Below are 14,352 nucleotides of genomic sequence, written 5' to 3' on the forward strand. Positions count from 1 at the left end.
ATTGCATGCACCGGGCTCTGCATGCTTCATTATGCGCATCAGTGTCTCAGCAAGAAAATGAGTCAATGCAGGTTGCCCGTTTGTTTGGGGGCATGTGGCTGTATATTCCGGCTGTGACAGAGGAAGATGTCTTTGTGCTGCAGGCGAGTGGAGTGTGTGCCTCCCAAGCCCATGGTCATCTATGTGGACAACAATGGCGGCCAAGGGAACTGGCTGCGCCTCTTCATTGAGGTGCTGCCTCTACCCAAGCCAGTGTTTTGCTAGTTCTGCATATTTAAGTCCAGACTTTGGACCTACCCAGGTGGCAAAAAGCTGCATCCATGGCAGCTGAGGAGCTGAAGCATCTTTGTTATTCTTGGTCCCTGCTGGACTGCACCTCCGCCCAAGATTGGGCACAAGACACGTCCCATCCAGCAGCAGGGTGGCAGTTTCCAGAAGCCCGCCCCACATTTGCAGCTCGTTTCCACGTCATTCATCGAGTGGCGTGGCAGCTTGTGCTTCTGAGTGCTTTACACTTATCAGCAACCATGCGTTTCTTGATGAATGTCACCGACTGATGTTGGCGTTTTCGTGGCGCGCAGCAAGCGGGAGGGCAGGCGGCAGTGAAGCAGGTGCAGGCGCGGACCAGCGGTTCGCAGGACGCATTCCAGAACCTCAACAACAAGTGGGGCTCTGACTGGGAGACCGCCACTGCGCCCAAGTTTCCCCTCGACATCAACATTATCGGCGCAGACGGCGAGTCGGTGAGTCCCCTCGGCCGCCAGCTCACGCGCTGTGTTTGAAGGATGCCTTCGAGTTCTGTGTGTAGAGAGTGGTACTGGTACTTGGCCAGATGAATACATGTTTCAGGATCTGGGCTGGGCATTCTAGGGTGTACCGTTGTCTGCGTGAAGCACGGGGCTAACATGCTGCATGAGTGCATATAATTTCTATACGGCCTACCACTGCAACCGCCCACATCCTCGAAAACAAATTCATGCATGTATGGTGCACATGGCCGCGCAATATGAGTGATCCTGCCTGTGCCATGGTCAGGTGTCGGCGTACCAGGTGATTTCCAGCGGAGGAGCCACGGGCAAGATGCCGACGACGGTGCAGTTCAAGATCTCCAACCCTGGAGACCAGGCGGTGCGTCTCAGACCTCACAATGCTGTGTGTTGTTAGTTCTGCAAGGTTCAGTCTGACACTTGTGGCTGACATGTATTCGGGCGGGTGTGCTGCAGCTGACGGCGGGGATCAACAGCGACGGATCCAGCTCCGGAGTGGGAGCGCGCGGCGACAGTCTGCCTCCCGCCGCAGCACCCACAGCAGGCGGTGCGTCCAGCGGAGCAATTAGTGGAGCATCCAGCGGCGGCTGCACTGACATCCCTCCCAGCTCCTCCTACACCTGCCAGCAGCAGGTTAGCCTCACTCATTTTCACTTGAACTAATCACATCTGAGGTGCCGCGGACATTGATGAGTACTGCTCCCCTTTGGGCCTTGCCAGCATGCTCTGTTTGTAGATGACATCATTCCTACATCCATTGTATCTCTTTGCTTATCTGGAGATAAGCAGTTTTGGGACAGACTTTTGAAGCAGTGTCTGGTGTTGTCTTCGTGCAGAAAGACTTCAACGCCTGCAGTCAGTCGTGGATGTCGGCCGGCAAGTTCTGCCAGAAGACCTGCGGCCAATGCAGCGGGGGGAGCAGCGGTGGCAGCCCTGGGAGCTCGGGGTCCCCCAGCTGGTCCCCCTCACCTTCAGGGGGTTCACCCAGCTGGACCCCCTCGCCAAGCTGGAGCCCCAATGGCAGCCCCAGCTGGAGCCCTTCGCCCAGTTGGAGTCCTTCCAACAGCCCAAGTTGGAGCCCCAGTCCCAGCTGGAGCCCCTCCAACAGCCCAAGTTGGAGCCCTTCGCCCAATTGGAGCCCCAGCAACAGCCCAAGTTGGAGCCCCTCCAACAGCCCGAGCTGGAGTCCTTCCAACAGCCCGAGCTGGAGCCCGCCGTACTCTCCGGGCTCCAACTCGCCTTATGCGTCTGGGGGCAGGAAACTGCTTGCACCGGCAGAGCCGGCCAGCAGCAATGCAAGTGATGGTGAGGGAGAGAAGCTCGTCATCAGCATTGTGCAGAAGGAGTGAGGGGCTTGTTGGGCCTTCACAAGCGCTGCCAACGAATTTTTTCTTTATTTTGCCCTCAAGCCATACAGTGCACCATGAGAGTTGCTGACGTCCGCCATCACTCACCATGGGGCACGAGTCGAGCCTTGCAGGCTGGCCCCATGAACACTTTCAAGACTGCCTCTCAAGACTTCCATGTTCTCTTGCCATCTCTATGTTTCTAGCCCGTATCTGAAGTGTCTTCTAAGAGCTGTGCTCTGCCCTTTGCGCCATGTCCCATCCACCAGACATCTTGCCCTGTTCACCTTTGAGGGGTTGTCATTCACAGGATTCATTGCTGCTCTCGGTGAGCAGGCTTGGGCCCGAGTGACATGCAAGAAGTATATGACCACAGGAGGTACAATTGTTATTCGTTAGTCTCTTCTCTCGTGAGAGTGATTGCAGGGACCTTTCCTTGAGAGTACATCTTTGTTTGAGGGTTGATCAAGCCCCTTTTGGAAATGAATGGCCAAGCAGGGGCTAAACAGGCAGTGGTACTGTGAGTTGGTGACATGGTGTGTGAATCTAGCAAAGAGCTGTGGGAACCTAATTTTCGAATTCTTTATTCAGAACTGTGGATCACTGGGGTATTTAGCAGCAAAATTATTTCATTGTACGTGCCGCCTCTTATCACGAGGGGCCTCGGTGTCTGTATGCAGCACAGGGTTTCTGTGTAGGTGCTTTTGCACATTTCATATATTTGATTTAGTGCGCCATTCCTCCTGGAGGATGTGTGCACAGTGGGCAGGATCATTAGATGCTAGCCAAGGCTACTTCTTTGGCAGCTGTGTTGAGACCCAGGGGTTCTGCCCACTTGTGAGTCTGTGAAGGCGGGAGGCGGAGAGAGCAGTGCGCTAGAGATATCAGGGAGTGAGAGGAGTGTGCAAGCAAAAATTACAGCGGGTGCCCAAGTCTGGAATGATGTGGAGTTGTGCCCTGCAAGCTGTGCATGCACATGCGGGCCAGGGACTTTTGAGCATGACTGTATCGATCTGACGGTCGGGTGTGCATGCAAAGAGTACTCAGGCTCATCTATGACACCTTGTGCGCCTCAGCATTGAGCTCCCAATATTCCTCTCAGATATAGCTGCCTGCTCTGCCATTGCCGTTCCATTAGGGGTGCCCCAGTTGTGCATGTTCCAATATGGTGCAGTCGCGGCAGTTGCTTAGAACACGGCCATATGCTGCTGCCTGTAACGAAGTACATTTGTTCCAAAGCATTCTCTTCCACTTTATTATTAGTACACAGTTATCTAGTCCTGAAGGCTTCCACTTGAGTGCATGGCGACCCCAACATCCATGTCTGTTGATGTCAACCTGAAGATCGAAATCTTTAGCATGCATTTGCGGTAATGACGTAGGTGTTTCAAACTCACATCAAGCAACCGCAGCTGGCAATGACGTGTGGGACCTGGGCTGGTTTTCTTTTATGTTGTGCATTGACAGCTAAAAGAGCTCACAGATGGTTCATGATGCTGGATGCAGTCAAGGTCCAACATTGAGGCACAAGGCAGAGAGTGACAGTGAGAGTACTGTGGCGTGACAGGATGCCTTCCGGGAAGCACATGCTGAGCTGAGCAAGGAATATGTCGACACTATTCAGACGGCCCTGCAACGCAAGTTTGAGCAGTCCTGCGGTTGCAAAGTGGACGACGCCGATAACATCAGTGTCCTGAAGGAGATGCCCCAACGCTGCCTCTACAACAAGTACGGCTGGCGAATCTACTCAGTGTATTTGAAGGCTCTGCTGGTTTTCCAGGTGAGGCTGCATGCCAGTCTCTCTGTATCCTTTCAACGTTTACTGCTGCATGCATGCGTTGAGTGCATTGCACACGAGTTAATAATGCTCAGTGCCTTCTCCTTGGACAGCTGCTGTTACACAAAAATATGATATGAAGACAAGAGACTTTGGTGCAGGTGATTGGGATGATACAATAGGCTTTGGCCAAGTCCCTCTTTGAGTCCAAACCATGACCAGGACAAAGTGGATGCAGCATTTTCAGAGAGAGGCCTGATGTTGTCGGCTTCAGTCCAAAATTAAAGGCAGGCCCTAGGGACAAGAAGAGACCGTCTGCTGATTTCATTTGGTTCTTATCAAATTCAATTAGCACACACCAGATCATTAAAGAAGGAACTTCATGCACATGGAAATGGCATCCCCACAGCTGTAACTTGCTCTGTCATACGTCTGCATTCTAGTGGTTTCATAGTCAGGTGTTTAGATTCCATTTGCTTTGAAAGCAATCAGGATGCCTTAGCTGTGCCTCCAGATGAGGCGAAGTCATAGCACGTGTGCTACAATGTATAGCACCGATGCTCTGCTCGTTTCCGCAATCATGCGTTCACGTAAGCTGTATTCTGCCCTGGATATCGGACAGCACCCAGTCAAAACCGGTAAGCAGGCCTGCTCCAGTCACAGCGCTGCACCCCAAAATTCTCCAATGCCTTGTCCCTGCTGCCTTCAGCTCCAACACATCCTTGATCTCTGCAGCAGACAAGGCGCCTGGCAGGTCCTGTTTGTTGGCAAGGATGAGCAGTGTGGCGCCGGCTAGCTTCTCCTCCGTCAGCAGCTGGTGCAGCTCTGCCTTGCAGATCCGCAACCGCTCTATGTCTGCGCTATCAACAACCCAGAGCAGGGCATCTGTGCGCTCATAGTAGTTCTGCCAATATGGTCTCAGAATGGCCTGACCCCCGACGTCCCAGATGTTCAGGCGTACCCTGGCCACGGAAACGTGCAGCTGAGACAATGCAACGATGAAAGACCTGGTCATACAGCACTTTCTGGTGAACAAGAGATCAAGATGGGGAAGGCTCGCACCCTTTGTAATGGAGGGAATGGATATTGAACCCCAGCGTGGGGCTGACTTTTGAAAGGTCTTCTCCAGCTATGCGTTTGACGATGGTGGTCTTTCCAGCGTTGTCTAGACCCCTGCGCACAACGGAGTGATGCGTAAGACCATTACACAGCAATCACCAATATATGATCGTGGTCGGTGGAACAGGAAATTAATTTCCTTACACAAATAGAATCCGAAGCTCGCGTCTTTTCGCCTTATCCTTCTTCAGGATAGACAGAAGCCCCATCGGACTGATTGATCTCTTGAAGAGTGCTGTGCATGCTCGATGGACTCACGAACAGCACCAGAGGTGATCAAGCAACATCAAAGATGTTGTAGGTGTTAAGCGATCTCTTGGTTTCCAGTAAGCAGAAGGCAACGCTTGCAATTATCGCACGTGTTGCCATGCAGCTCGCACATGCGTTCATTCCTCTCTGTATCCCTCTCAGAATCTCAATCCCTCACATAACTGCAGGAAAATGTTGTTCAAGCCACTTAGTGTCGATTTGGGTTGCGTACGTTGGTTGAGGTCAGCAGTAAGCACTGAAAACTAATTCACCTAAACTGATCGTTGGAGGGAGTGACTCTGAAAGCTGCATCTGAGCGTCAAATCCACATGCTGTGAAGCTACTCAAATTGTTATGAACACGGTTTGCTTTGATTGCACAAAGTACGAGCCCACAGATCGGCTGGCCCAGAGCTTGGCCTACCTCTGCTCTGCACCTTACTGTGCCATTTTCTACCAAGCATCGGTGAGCTCTCAGAATGATCCCACTATGTAGACATCAGGAATATGGCTTTGTTTCATGCAGACTCCAGAATGCTGTCAGGACTTTCTGAGGCTCACCCAGCGGGCCACTCTCAGGGGTCTCGAGGCTCCCGGCTTGTGGCTTGGACACAGATGCATCCCATGCATCTCAGTGAGCATCTCAGCGAGAGTGATGGGGTGGGACCGTCAGGTGGTTTACTGTCGACGGGAGCTGCATGCCATAACAACCCTTCTAGGCATGGTGGCCAACGCAGCACTGAGCAAGGGCCTCAAGCGCGTGCTGCGGCAGGCGCGGCCGCTGGCCAGCTGCGAGCGGCTAGGCAGCTGCATGAAGCACGGCATGCCGTCATCTCATGTGCAGCTTATGTTCTTCGCCTGGGCGCTGCATGCGCTGCTGGTGTTCTGCAGACGGCCGCGGTGCCGGGCGCAGTCGCTGCTGCAGATAGCAGAGTCTGCTGTGTTGGGGGCAGTGGCTGTGGCGGTGGCTGCCGGCAGAGTCTATCTTGGCTACCATGACATCAGCCAGGTACGCAACATTTGAAAGTGCAAACTAATTTTCTGCGCTCTGCTCTGCTGCGCTGCTGCTAAGTTGGCCTATTTGCTGAAAGATTCAAGCGCTGTGCATGTGCTGATGTCAGGGTCCATTGACACGTTTTCAACATGCAGCATGATTCAGGTGGGGAATTTGAGGTATCTTTGTTGGGATCTGTCGGCTGAGGCCATCTGGCTGAATGCAGGTGACTGTCGGAGCGGTGCTTGGGAGCGGGTTTGGGTTGGTGTGGTTTGCGCTGACAGTGTGGCTGGCGCAAAATTGGTATGGGACAGTTGTGAGGTGGCAGCTGTCGAATCTGCTGTGTCTAAAAGACACGTTTCCTATTGGTCCAGATGTGCTGAAATGGGAACGCAGTCAGACACTTGATAGGAAGCAAGCCTGAGAGACCTAGAAATTGAAGGCACTGTACATGTATCATTAAAAATGTCGGAGTGCAACACATAAATGAAGCATGCATGCGTTGTCTGGTCTGCAGTCTGCGTAATTGGCTTAAATACATGCAAATCTAATCTACTCATAATTGGGTGGCACCATTGATTCATGAACGCAATGGCACACAAACTTATTGGACAGTTGTTCCAAGCAATGATTGTTAAAACCTTGCAAGTGCCCCCTTTCACCTTAGCAAAGCCATCGAGGTGCAAGCACTGCAAGAAGCTGTAGTCAAACATATACAAGAACGGGACCCAGCGATCTGATAATTCTAGACTGTGCAGTGTGGCCATGACAAGACTCTCAGGAGGTCTCTGTGTTCTTGCCCCCAGCAGGCCTCAACTGTAAAGCAATCACTTCTGTTCATGTTAGCGTGCAAAGTAAATTAGAAAATTCTATCTACACATCATCAGCAATTCACAAGGGGGCGCCCCTGCATGTGTGGCAAACGGCTCTGTGTAGCATGGAGCAATTCAAGTTGTCGACGTTGCACTGGAGCCAAACCCAACTCACTCAGATCTGCCGCATGTTTCCCAGCCTAATAGCGCAACAGATGAGCTCAATCAAATCCAAACCGTCCATGATAGCCTGCGGACTCGAACATTCATAATATGGACTTCCACTGACTACAGTGACCATCCATTAACGCTGCAGAAGCCCCGGTGGAACCCCCTCAATGTTTACAGTGGTGTGAACTTCGCATCAGATGCGGGAGGATGGCGGCTTGGACTTGCGCTTGGCGGCCACAAGAGCCACGCGGAAGGCGGACCAGTCCTTGTTGCCTGCCGCCTTGATGGCCGTCTTGGGCAGGCTGCTGGCATCCTCCGACGCGTTGCGCTGCCGCGTCGCGTGCACGTCCCTGCACTGGTCTATCACCTGCATGCGCGCCAAAACACCATCTTTGCACTGGTGGAACACAAAACGTCGGCTGCTCCAGCAGACCCTGAGCCTGCTTGTTGATTTCCTCTTTCATTGCCGATGTTATCATCGACATCCTGCTTTCCCCTCTGTCTCCCACTGGAGAAACTTGCCCAGCAAGCGCTACACAAAGTGACACCCCACTGTCCCTGGTGATGCGATGGCTTCCTGTCTCCCATCGGCAGAGAGCAGTGAAGATTCACAACATACAGAGCAGGAATAGCACGGGGATTGATCAGAAACGCCGGCGCGCACCTCCTTGATGTCGGCCTTGGTGAGGTCTGAGCGCGAGGCCACGATGCGCTCCACCAGCGCTGGAGTAATGCCGGGCGCAGTCTGCACCACCATAGTCAAATCTCATTCAGGCCTTTCTCACATGCACCAAGAACGCACATGAACGATACTTTGCACCCTGCCACGTGCAGAGCAGCTGCATGCAGGCTAGCAACCCATACGAATACTGTAAGAGGAATGGACAGATGACATGTTGAAATATGAATTTGTGGCCCCACCTGCAGGAGGGAGGTGTAGGAGAGCACAAAGGTGTCCACGCTGTCAGAGGACGCCACATCCCTCAGGTCATCCAGCGGCTGGCACACCTTGGTCACCTGCACAGCAGGTGTGGACCCTTTCAAACTCAGATTGCCTCAGACTGCTGGAGCATTCTTCTTCAAAGCTATGGAGAGCTGCGGCGCCCCACAGAGGGTATAGAGGAGAGTGTCATGCACGATCTTTCTCCTTGAGGCAGAGCTTCTCCTGCTCGAGCGTGCGCAGGTATACTGATCTGCCACTCTCTGGATGCTTTGCATGTTCTCTCACCGATCCTCACAGAGGGCAGAGAAGAGAGGGGCTGTGTGGCGGGCGCGATCTTCTTGAGGCAGCGTTTTTGCACATTTCTGTGCAGACGCCCTTGTCTTCACGCAAGACGCAAGACAATGTGTGGAGGGGCAGGGGGAGCGACGCGCCTTTTCTTTGATGCAGTGTTTTTCGAAGAAGGTGCAGATGTCGTCGTAGTCGCGCTCCAGGCGCTTGAGGAATGCGTCGGTGACCGCCTTGGTGTACGTCAGCAGCGCCGCTATGAAGTGCGCCAGCGTCTCCTCCAGGCACGCCACCGCCAGCCTGGCCGCCACAGGGTTCCCGGGGGCTTCAGCGTTTATACATCCAGGGTTCAGGGTCCCGCATCGATGCAGATTGCGAATGGGGTGATGCTGATTAATCACTTAGACGAGAAAAATCTAGTATACGGTGAACCTTGTGAGCGCACGTTAAAGGGCACATTCGATGGCATTAACCCCACGTACTTCAGGCATGCAGCATTCAAGACACAATAATCCTGTACGTCAATGCTACTACCGTACTCAGTTCAGTCCTGCAGGGACTCACTGTAGAGATGCATGCAGAGGGGCGCGCACCGCTTGAACCAGGAAGGCTCGATGAGGGTCTCGTAGTCCTCGAAGTAGTCCCCCAGCGTGGCCAGGATGGAGGCGGTGGTCACGCCGTTCTGCCACTCCTCGGTGCAGTACAGCTTGTGGAACAGCTCCGCAAATGCCGCGTCCGCAAAAATTGCATTCACCAGGTGGCCCACCGCCTCCTTGGCCAGCTCCAGAAATCCCCGGCACTGCGTGTCTATGTCCAACCGCCCCTGGAAACAAGGGAACAGCCTGGGTATATGCGAAATTGGATATGAAAGAGTCAGTCTTGTAGATACTTGGCAGGTCAACTGACAGCAATGGCACTGGCCATAGCCTGTACCGATATGTGCAGTGTAAGCAATTTGCAGACAAAGAGTGCCAAAAGGCAATTTAAATGAGTGCATGCAAGCGACCGCAATCCCCTTGGGACTCGCTCCGCTGCAGTACAGGTTTCCGAGACTCACTCCTGCCTCAGCGTGACCATGCGCCTCAGAAGCATTGCTAAGCATGCAAACAAGCTGTCTGAAAGTATCGCTGTTTGAGCAAACGAGTGGTCTGCGCCGCACCTTGAAGGGGCCGGCGAGCTCGTCGTCGAGATGGTCGGCGAACTCGGTGGACTCGTTGTAGCAGCGCGTGTTGTTGTTGATCACCGCGCACAGCAGCCCCTCACTCAGGTCCCGCTCCAGGTACTGCTTCTGCGCCTCCTGCAGTCCACCAGACAACCAGCACATCTCAAAGCACTGCAAGCTTCTTTTCCAATGGCCTAAGTCGCGCATGGGCAGCACATTGTGCCATTTAAGACGCCGCCGTGGGTTCTGGCGGGTCCAGACATGCACATGGGGTCATGGTGTAAGTGCGAGACACCGCGCCCTGCCGAGAAACCACTCCAGACGGCCTGATAGCTCCACTATTCAAATAAAGTATCACTGTCTGCCAAGTTTCCTTCACATTAATTGCTTGCACTCGTTCTACCCACAATGGTTCACTGCTATCTCTGCTGGACACCAGGAATGTGCTGGGCATGGGCGCCAAACCTGGAATTGGCGCATGATGGTCATGACAGACTCGCCGGTGCGCAGGAGCATCTCGCCGCTGGAGACCTCCTCGACGACTGAGAGCTGCTCGTTGACAATGCGGAAGAAGTCGACCGCGCCCGGCGTCCACAGCTGACCGTCCTCCTTCTGCTTCGGCTCCCCGCTCAGGTCCGCCTGGCACCGCACGGAGAGCTGTTTGAGACATTGCCTTCATCAAGATACGTCCCTTGGGGAAGCAGCAGGGGACTCTAAACTAAAGGATCAATCTAGAGTCCCCCTGAGAAGCAGCGCAGGTCTCCAGAAATTCACAAGGTTGGTGTCTGTGCCATTCCATCCCCACCATCAACATTTGAGGGTTGACCATTTTCAGGTGTCGATGCGATGCGGCAGCTGCTCCTGGCTCTCTTCTAAAACTTGATCTGGCGTCCCAAGGGCATGTGCATGCGAGAGAGGCAAGATTCCCCACCCTCACAGGTTACTCCAAGCATGCCAAATTCGCATCTCAAACAAAATTTGCATGCCCAACTGCATGCGTCTTCAGCTGGGTTTTGATTCACGCATGGTCTACCGATACCACTGCGTGAAAAGTTGATTGGGTGGCGCGACAGCCAGCGGAGAGTGCCGAGGAAGGGCCGCACCTCGAGGATGTTGACGAACCAGGTGTGCAGCGTGGAGCGCATGCGCGCGATGTACTTGTCAATGAGCACGGTTGTACCGCGGTCGGGGCCCTCCGGAAACGCAATGTCCTCCTCCTCCAACCCCAGCTCCCTCAGCGTCTCCTGGTAGTTGCTCGTCCACCCAATGACCTGCACCACCCCAATGTCCCCCCCACCCCCCCCCTCAGGATCCTTCTGCTGCGGGGATCTTGTTTTCTGCAAACCTTGCCAATTGCATGCAGACTTGGTCGTAAAACCCCTGAAACAGGCCTCTGGATCGGGCTGTGAGGCCCCCTTGTGCACAGCTTTGATTGATGCAGACGCCTGTCGCAGAGAGGAGCAAGAATAAACAATATACGCACACATGACAGGCGCTTGCACAGACAAGCGCTTGCACGTACCCCAAAAAAGGCATTACCTGCGGTGCTTGATGCCTTCTGCAAACTCCCTAAATACGAGCTGCTTTCAGGAAGAGGAGAAGAGGGCTCAAAACACTAAGCACAAGCGCCCCAGCGCATTATACAGATCAGAAGAGTGAAGTTCAGAGGCGCGCCTTGAGGATATCAGAATTGGCGAGTTGCTCAGCGCAGGCGCCCATGCAGTCGAGCATATAGGACATGTGCTGATGGTACTCCTTGAAGATGACACGGAAGATGCGATACTTCTCGGGGAAGCACGGCGTCACGTAGTCATAGATGTCCGCCAGCTGCACCACAAACTCATGCGCCTCGTCCAGAATTTCCCCCTGCAAAATTTGCAGTGTAATTGTACTCAGTACAATTCTTCCCTCCAGGAGGGATGACCCATCTCACAACCCTTATTAACACAATGGAGCTCCTGCATTGAGGATGGCATGCAAAGAGTCCTCTGCTGCCCCATGCGTTGCCAATCAGATGCCGCCATTCCTCTTACAAACGCCTTCCTCAACGCCAGTGGGCTGGACACCCTGGGGTCTTGCAATGGCGACAAGTGCAGGTGTGTTCATTGTTGTCAATGTAATGTCCCAGAGACACACCGTGCGTTTGTCAGTGTTCTCGCCGGCGGCCATGAGCTGAGCGCAGTCGCGCAGCAGCGGTGCAAAGTTCTCCTGGATGCTCATGCCGATCTGCTGCTCGCATCGCTTGCGATACCGCTTCGGCTGAATGGCCCGCATTCCACCTGAAGAATGAAATCGTGACCATCGACTGAAGCACTGGATCAAATAAGCAAGGCACCTATTTTCCAGGCTCATACATATCAGCGCAACATTGCCAAGCATGCAATACTCCCATCATGCCTCACTCGCATTGCAGTCATTCACAGAACATAATGAACGTGAAAATATGGCTCTATGGCGCTGAGGGAGGCAGGGATAGGCAAATGAGCGCTCACCCTTGCCGGAGGCTTCCAGCTGCCTGTCAACCATCTCTTGCAGCTCAATAATTCTGACGGCGTTGACCAGCATGGCCGGCTGGTCGCGGCCCAGCGTGGCAAAATTTCGGATGATGCTCCACAGCCGCTCCTCCACCTTGCCCATCGTCATTTTCACCTGCGCAAACAACTTAGCTCCATCAGTGTCGCTGTCACCGTCTGAATTGCTGTCAGAAGAGATTTTACAACCCACAATTGTAGCTTGCCATCCATGGGGCAGAAGCTGCCCGGTCTGGAAGAGCTCTCTTCGACCAGCTGCATGCAGCAAGGGGAGTTCTCCGGGGTGTGGCTATCCATGCTTTGCTTCCTCCAAGTCCCGTTGGCAGAGCTGAGCCCGCTGCTTCTCACGTTAAGTCACCACTTTGCCACCTTAGAACACCACTGTGTGCGCTGCTGGAGCGATGCCTCACTGTTGATTTACTCCCAATGCCAGGTCGATTGTATCTGATGTCACACACCTGGGAGGAATTGAAAGACGAGAAGTGTGTCAAAAGTAAAATGGAGGCTGTACCTTGTTGAAGTAGGCGCTGATGTTGCGTGAGTCATCGCGCTTGAGCTTGGCGTTGCTCTCCAGCGCCTGCTGCGCCATGCTGCTGGTGCCTTCCAGTATTGCCAGGCACTCGTACGCCTGCACAGCAACAAATATCTCAACATGGAAAGACAGCAACTTTCTGCTCACATCAGAAGCCCCGTACACTTCCCCTCAGGCCTCTTCAGGTGCTTCTCATCGTGCTTCCTAAAAATTACGAGTCATCAAAGTTAGCAGGGGGTAAGAGCAAAAGCTGAGAGGCTGTGAGCTCCGTGGTGGGGGATAAGTCAGCCACAAGTCCTGCACGATTCATCCAGTCATGAGTCATGCGCATTGTCACCTGCAGGAGCTGCGTGTCATCACGGAGCATCTCCTCTGCCTCAGCGGCTTCATGCGGCAGCGCCACAATGTTTTCTACATCCTGCAGCGTCTTGCCCAGATTGTAGTGCACCGCGCTGAGCACCTGAATCTTCTCGTGGTTGTCTATCAGGTTTGAGCACTCTGTGCAGAGCTCGTCGATGTCCTGCAGCAGCACAGCCTCAATACTTCACCTGATGCTCAGGAACTCCTGGCCAAGAGGGAGCAGAAATCATGCCTGTGAGGGCATGTTTCTCTCAGTAGCTCACCTTGTAACACTCCTGCATTTTGGTGAGGGTCTTCTGTGCGCTGTCTAGAAGCTCCATGCCTGCTCTGGCAGCATCCACCTGGGATGCCACCGTCGCGCTGAGCTGCGTTTTGTTGGCTTGATGCTTCTGCGTGTACTCCTCTAGCATGTTGGGGAGGCGCTTGAGATCCTCTGGATGTTGGAGCAGCCTCTCCACCTCTTCCACTGCTGCTTTCCGTGCATCCACTGCCTGTACAGCAGATGGAGGATCCTTCAATCCGATGTCGATTTTAGTGCTATTGTATGACCAGGTGCGAATCCTAGGAAACAACATGATCTTGTGACCAAGGGCAGAAAAGGCCAACGATGCTAGGATTCCAGGAAACGGCACCGACCTGTTCGGGAATGCTGTTGTCTATCATTTTGCATGCTGAAGGAGTATCCTTGCTCGATCAGACACACTTCTTATGAAATAGGATCCCGTGCAGCTTCAAGATGTTATTCCGCAGGAAGGCGTCCAATTGTATGGTTTACTTCTCTCTTCTCTCTATTAGCAGTAATATGAAGCGGCACGTCGCTAGTTAGCCGATAAATACTGAAGCCCCATCGAATCAGTTGGTCCTTCGCACCCCAAGGGCTACTTATCAAGAGCGATTTCCGCACATATAGCAGTTTCTTCTGCTAAGAGTATTTATTATTTATTTTAATCAATAACAACAACAAAAGAAGTGGGGAATGCCCCGAGTCATTAGGTCTAAAAACCTCCGGGGATGTATCTAGGGTCTATTAGGGAGCTGCAATGTACACACTCTGACCACGTTTTGCGCTTTGTGCTGTTCTAAGTAAAGTGCCGGATCCGATCTCGCTCCAGTCCTTAGATAGGTCTCCTCAAAGGCTTTTTCGAGCAGGAGGCAGCCCCCCCAGGTAGACGTCTCGAAGTACATTGGCGTGGAAGCACTGTACTTCCCAGTCCTCGACTACAGTAGAGGTGCATTGTGGTCACAGTAAAGGCCAAGGACACCTGAATTGCCTTTCAGAAATTTTACCCGTGCAAGACAAGGGCC

General features: G+C 53.3%; 2 protein-coding genes across 2 annotated transcripts; both read right to left on the reverse strand.

The window, feature by feature from the left end:
• Window positions 1–4,476: 4,476 nt before the first annotated feature.
• On the reverse strand, window positions 4,477–5,218 carry COCSUDRAFT_18415 (ARF/SAR superfamily; the record flags this gene model as incomplete). Its single annotated transcript, XM_005645044.1, has 3 exons — window positions 4,477–4,852; window positions 4,953–5,063; window positions 5,154–5,218. The coding sequence occupies 3 exons, from the start codon at window positions 5,216–5,218 to the stop codon at window positions 4,477–4,479; spliced, it is 552 nt and encodes a 183-aa protein (XP_005645101.1).
• A 1,653-nt stretch (window positions 5,219–6,871) lies between these two features.
• On the reverse strand, window positions 6,872–13,710 carry COCSUDRAFT_48559 (exocyst complex component Sec6; the record flags this gene model as incomplete). Its single annotated transcript, XM_005645045.1, has 15 exons — window positions 6,872–7,601; window positions 7,899–7,979; window positions 8,156–8,251; window positions 8,564–8,762; window positions 9,056–9,285; window positions 9,622–9,759; window positions 10,090–10,263; window positions 10,728–10,895; window positions 11,392–11,490; window positions 11,761–11,903; window positions 12,117–12,273; window positions 12,667–12,783; window positions 13,025–13,207; window positions 13,311–13,538; window positions 13,684–13,710. The coding sequence occupies 15 exons, from the start codon at window positions 13,708–13,710 to the stop codon at window positions 7,428–7,430; spliced, it is 2,214 nt and encodes a 737-aa protein (XP_005645102.1). The 3' UTR covers window positions 6,872–7,427.
• Between the last annotated feature and the right edge of the window lie 642 nt (window positions 13,711–14,352).

Source organism: Coccomyxa subellipsoidea (assembly GCF_000258705.1).
Source record: "Coccomyxa subellipsoidea C-169, whole genome shotgun sequence".
NCBI lineage: Eukaryota > Viridiplantae > Chlorophyta > Trebouxiophyceae > Coccomyxaceae > Coccomyxa > Coccomyxa subellipsoidea.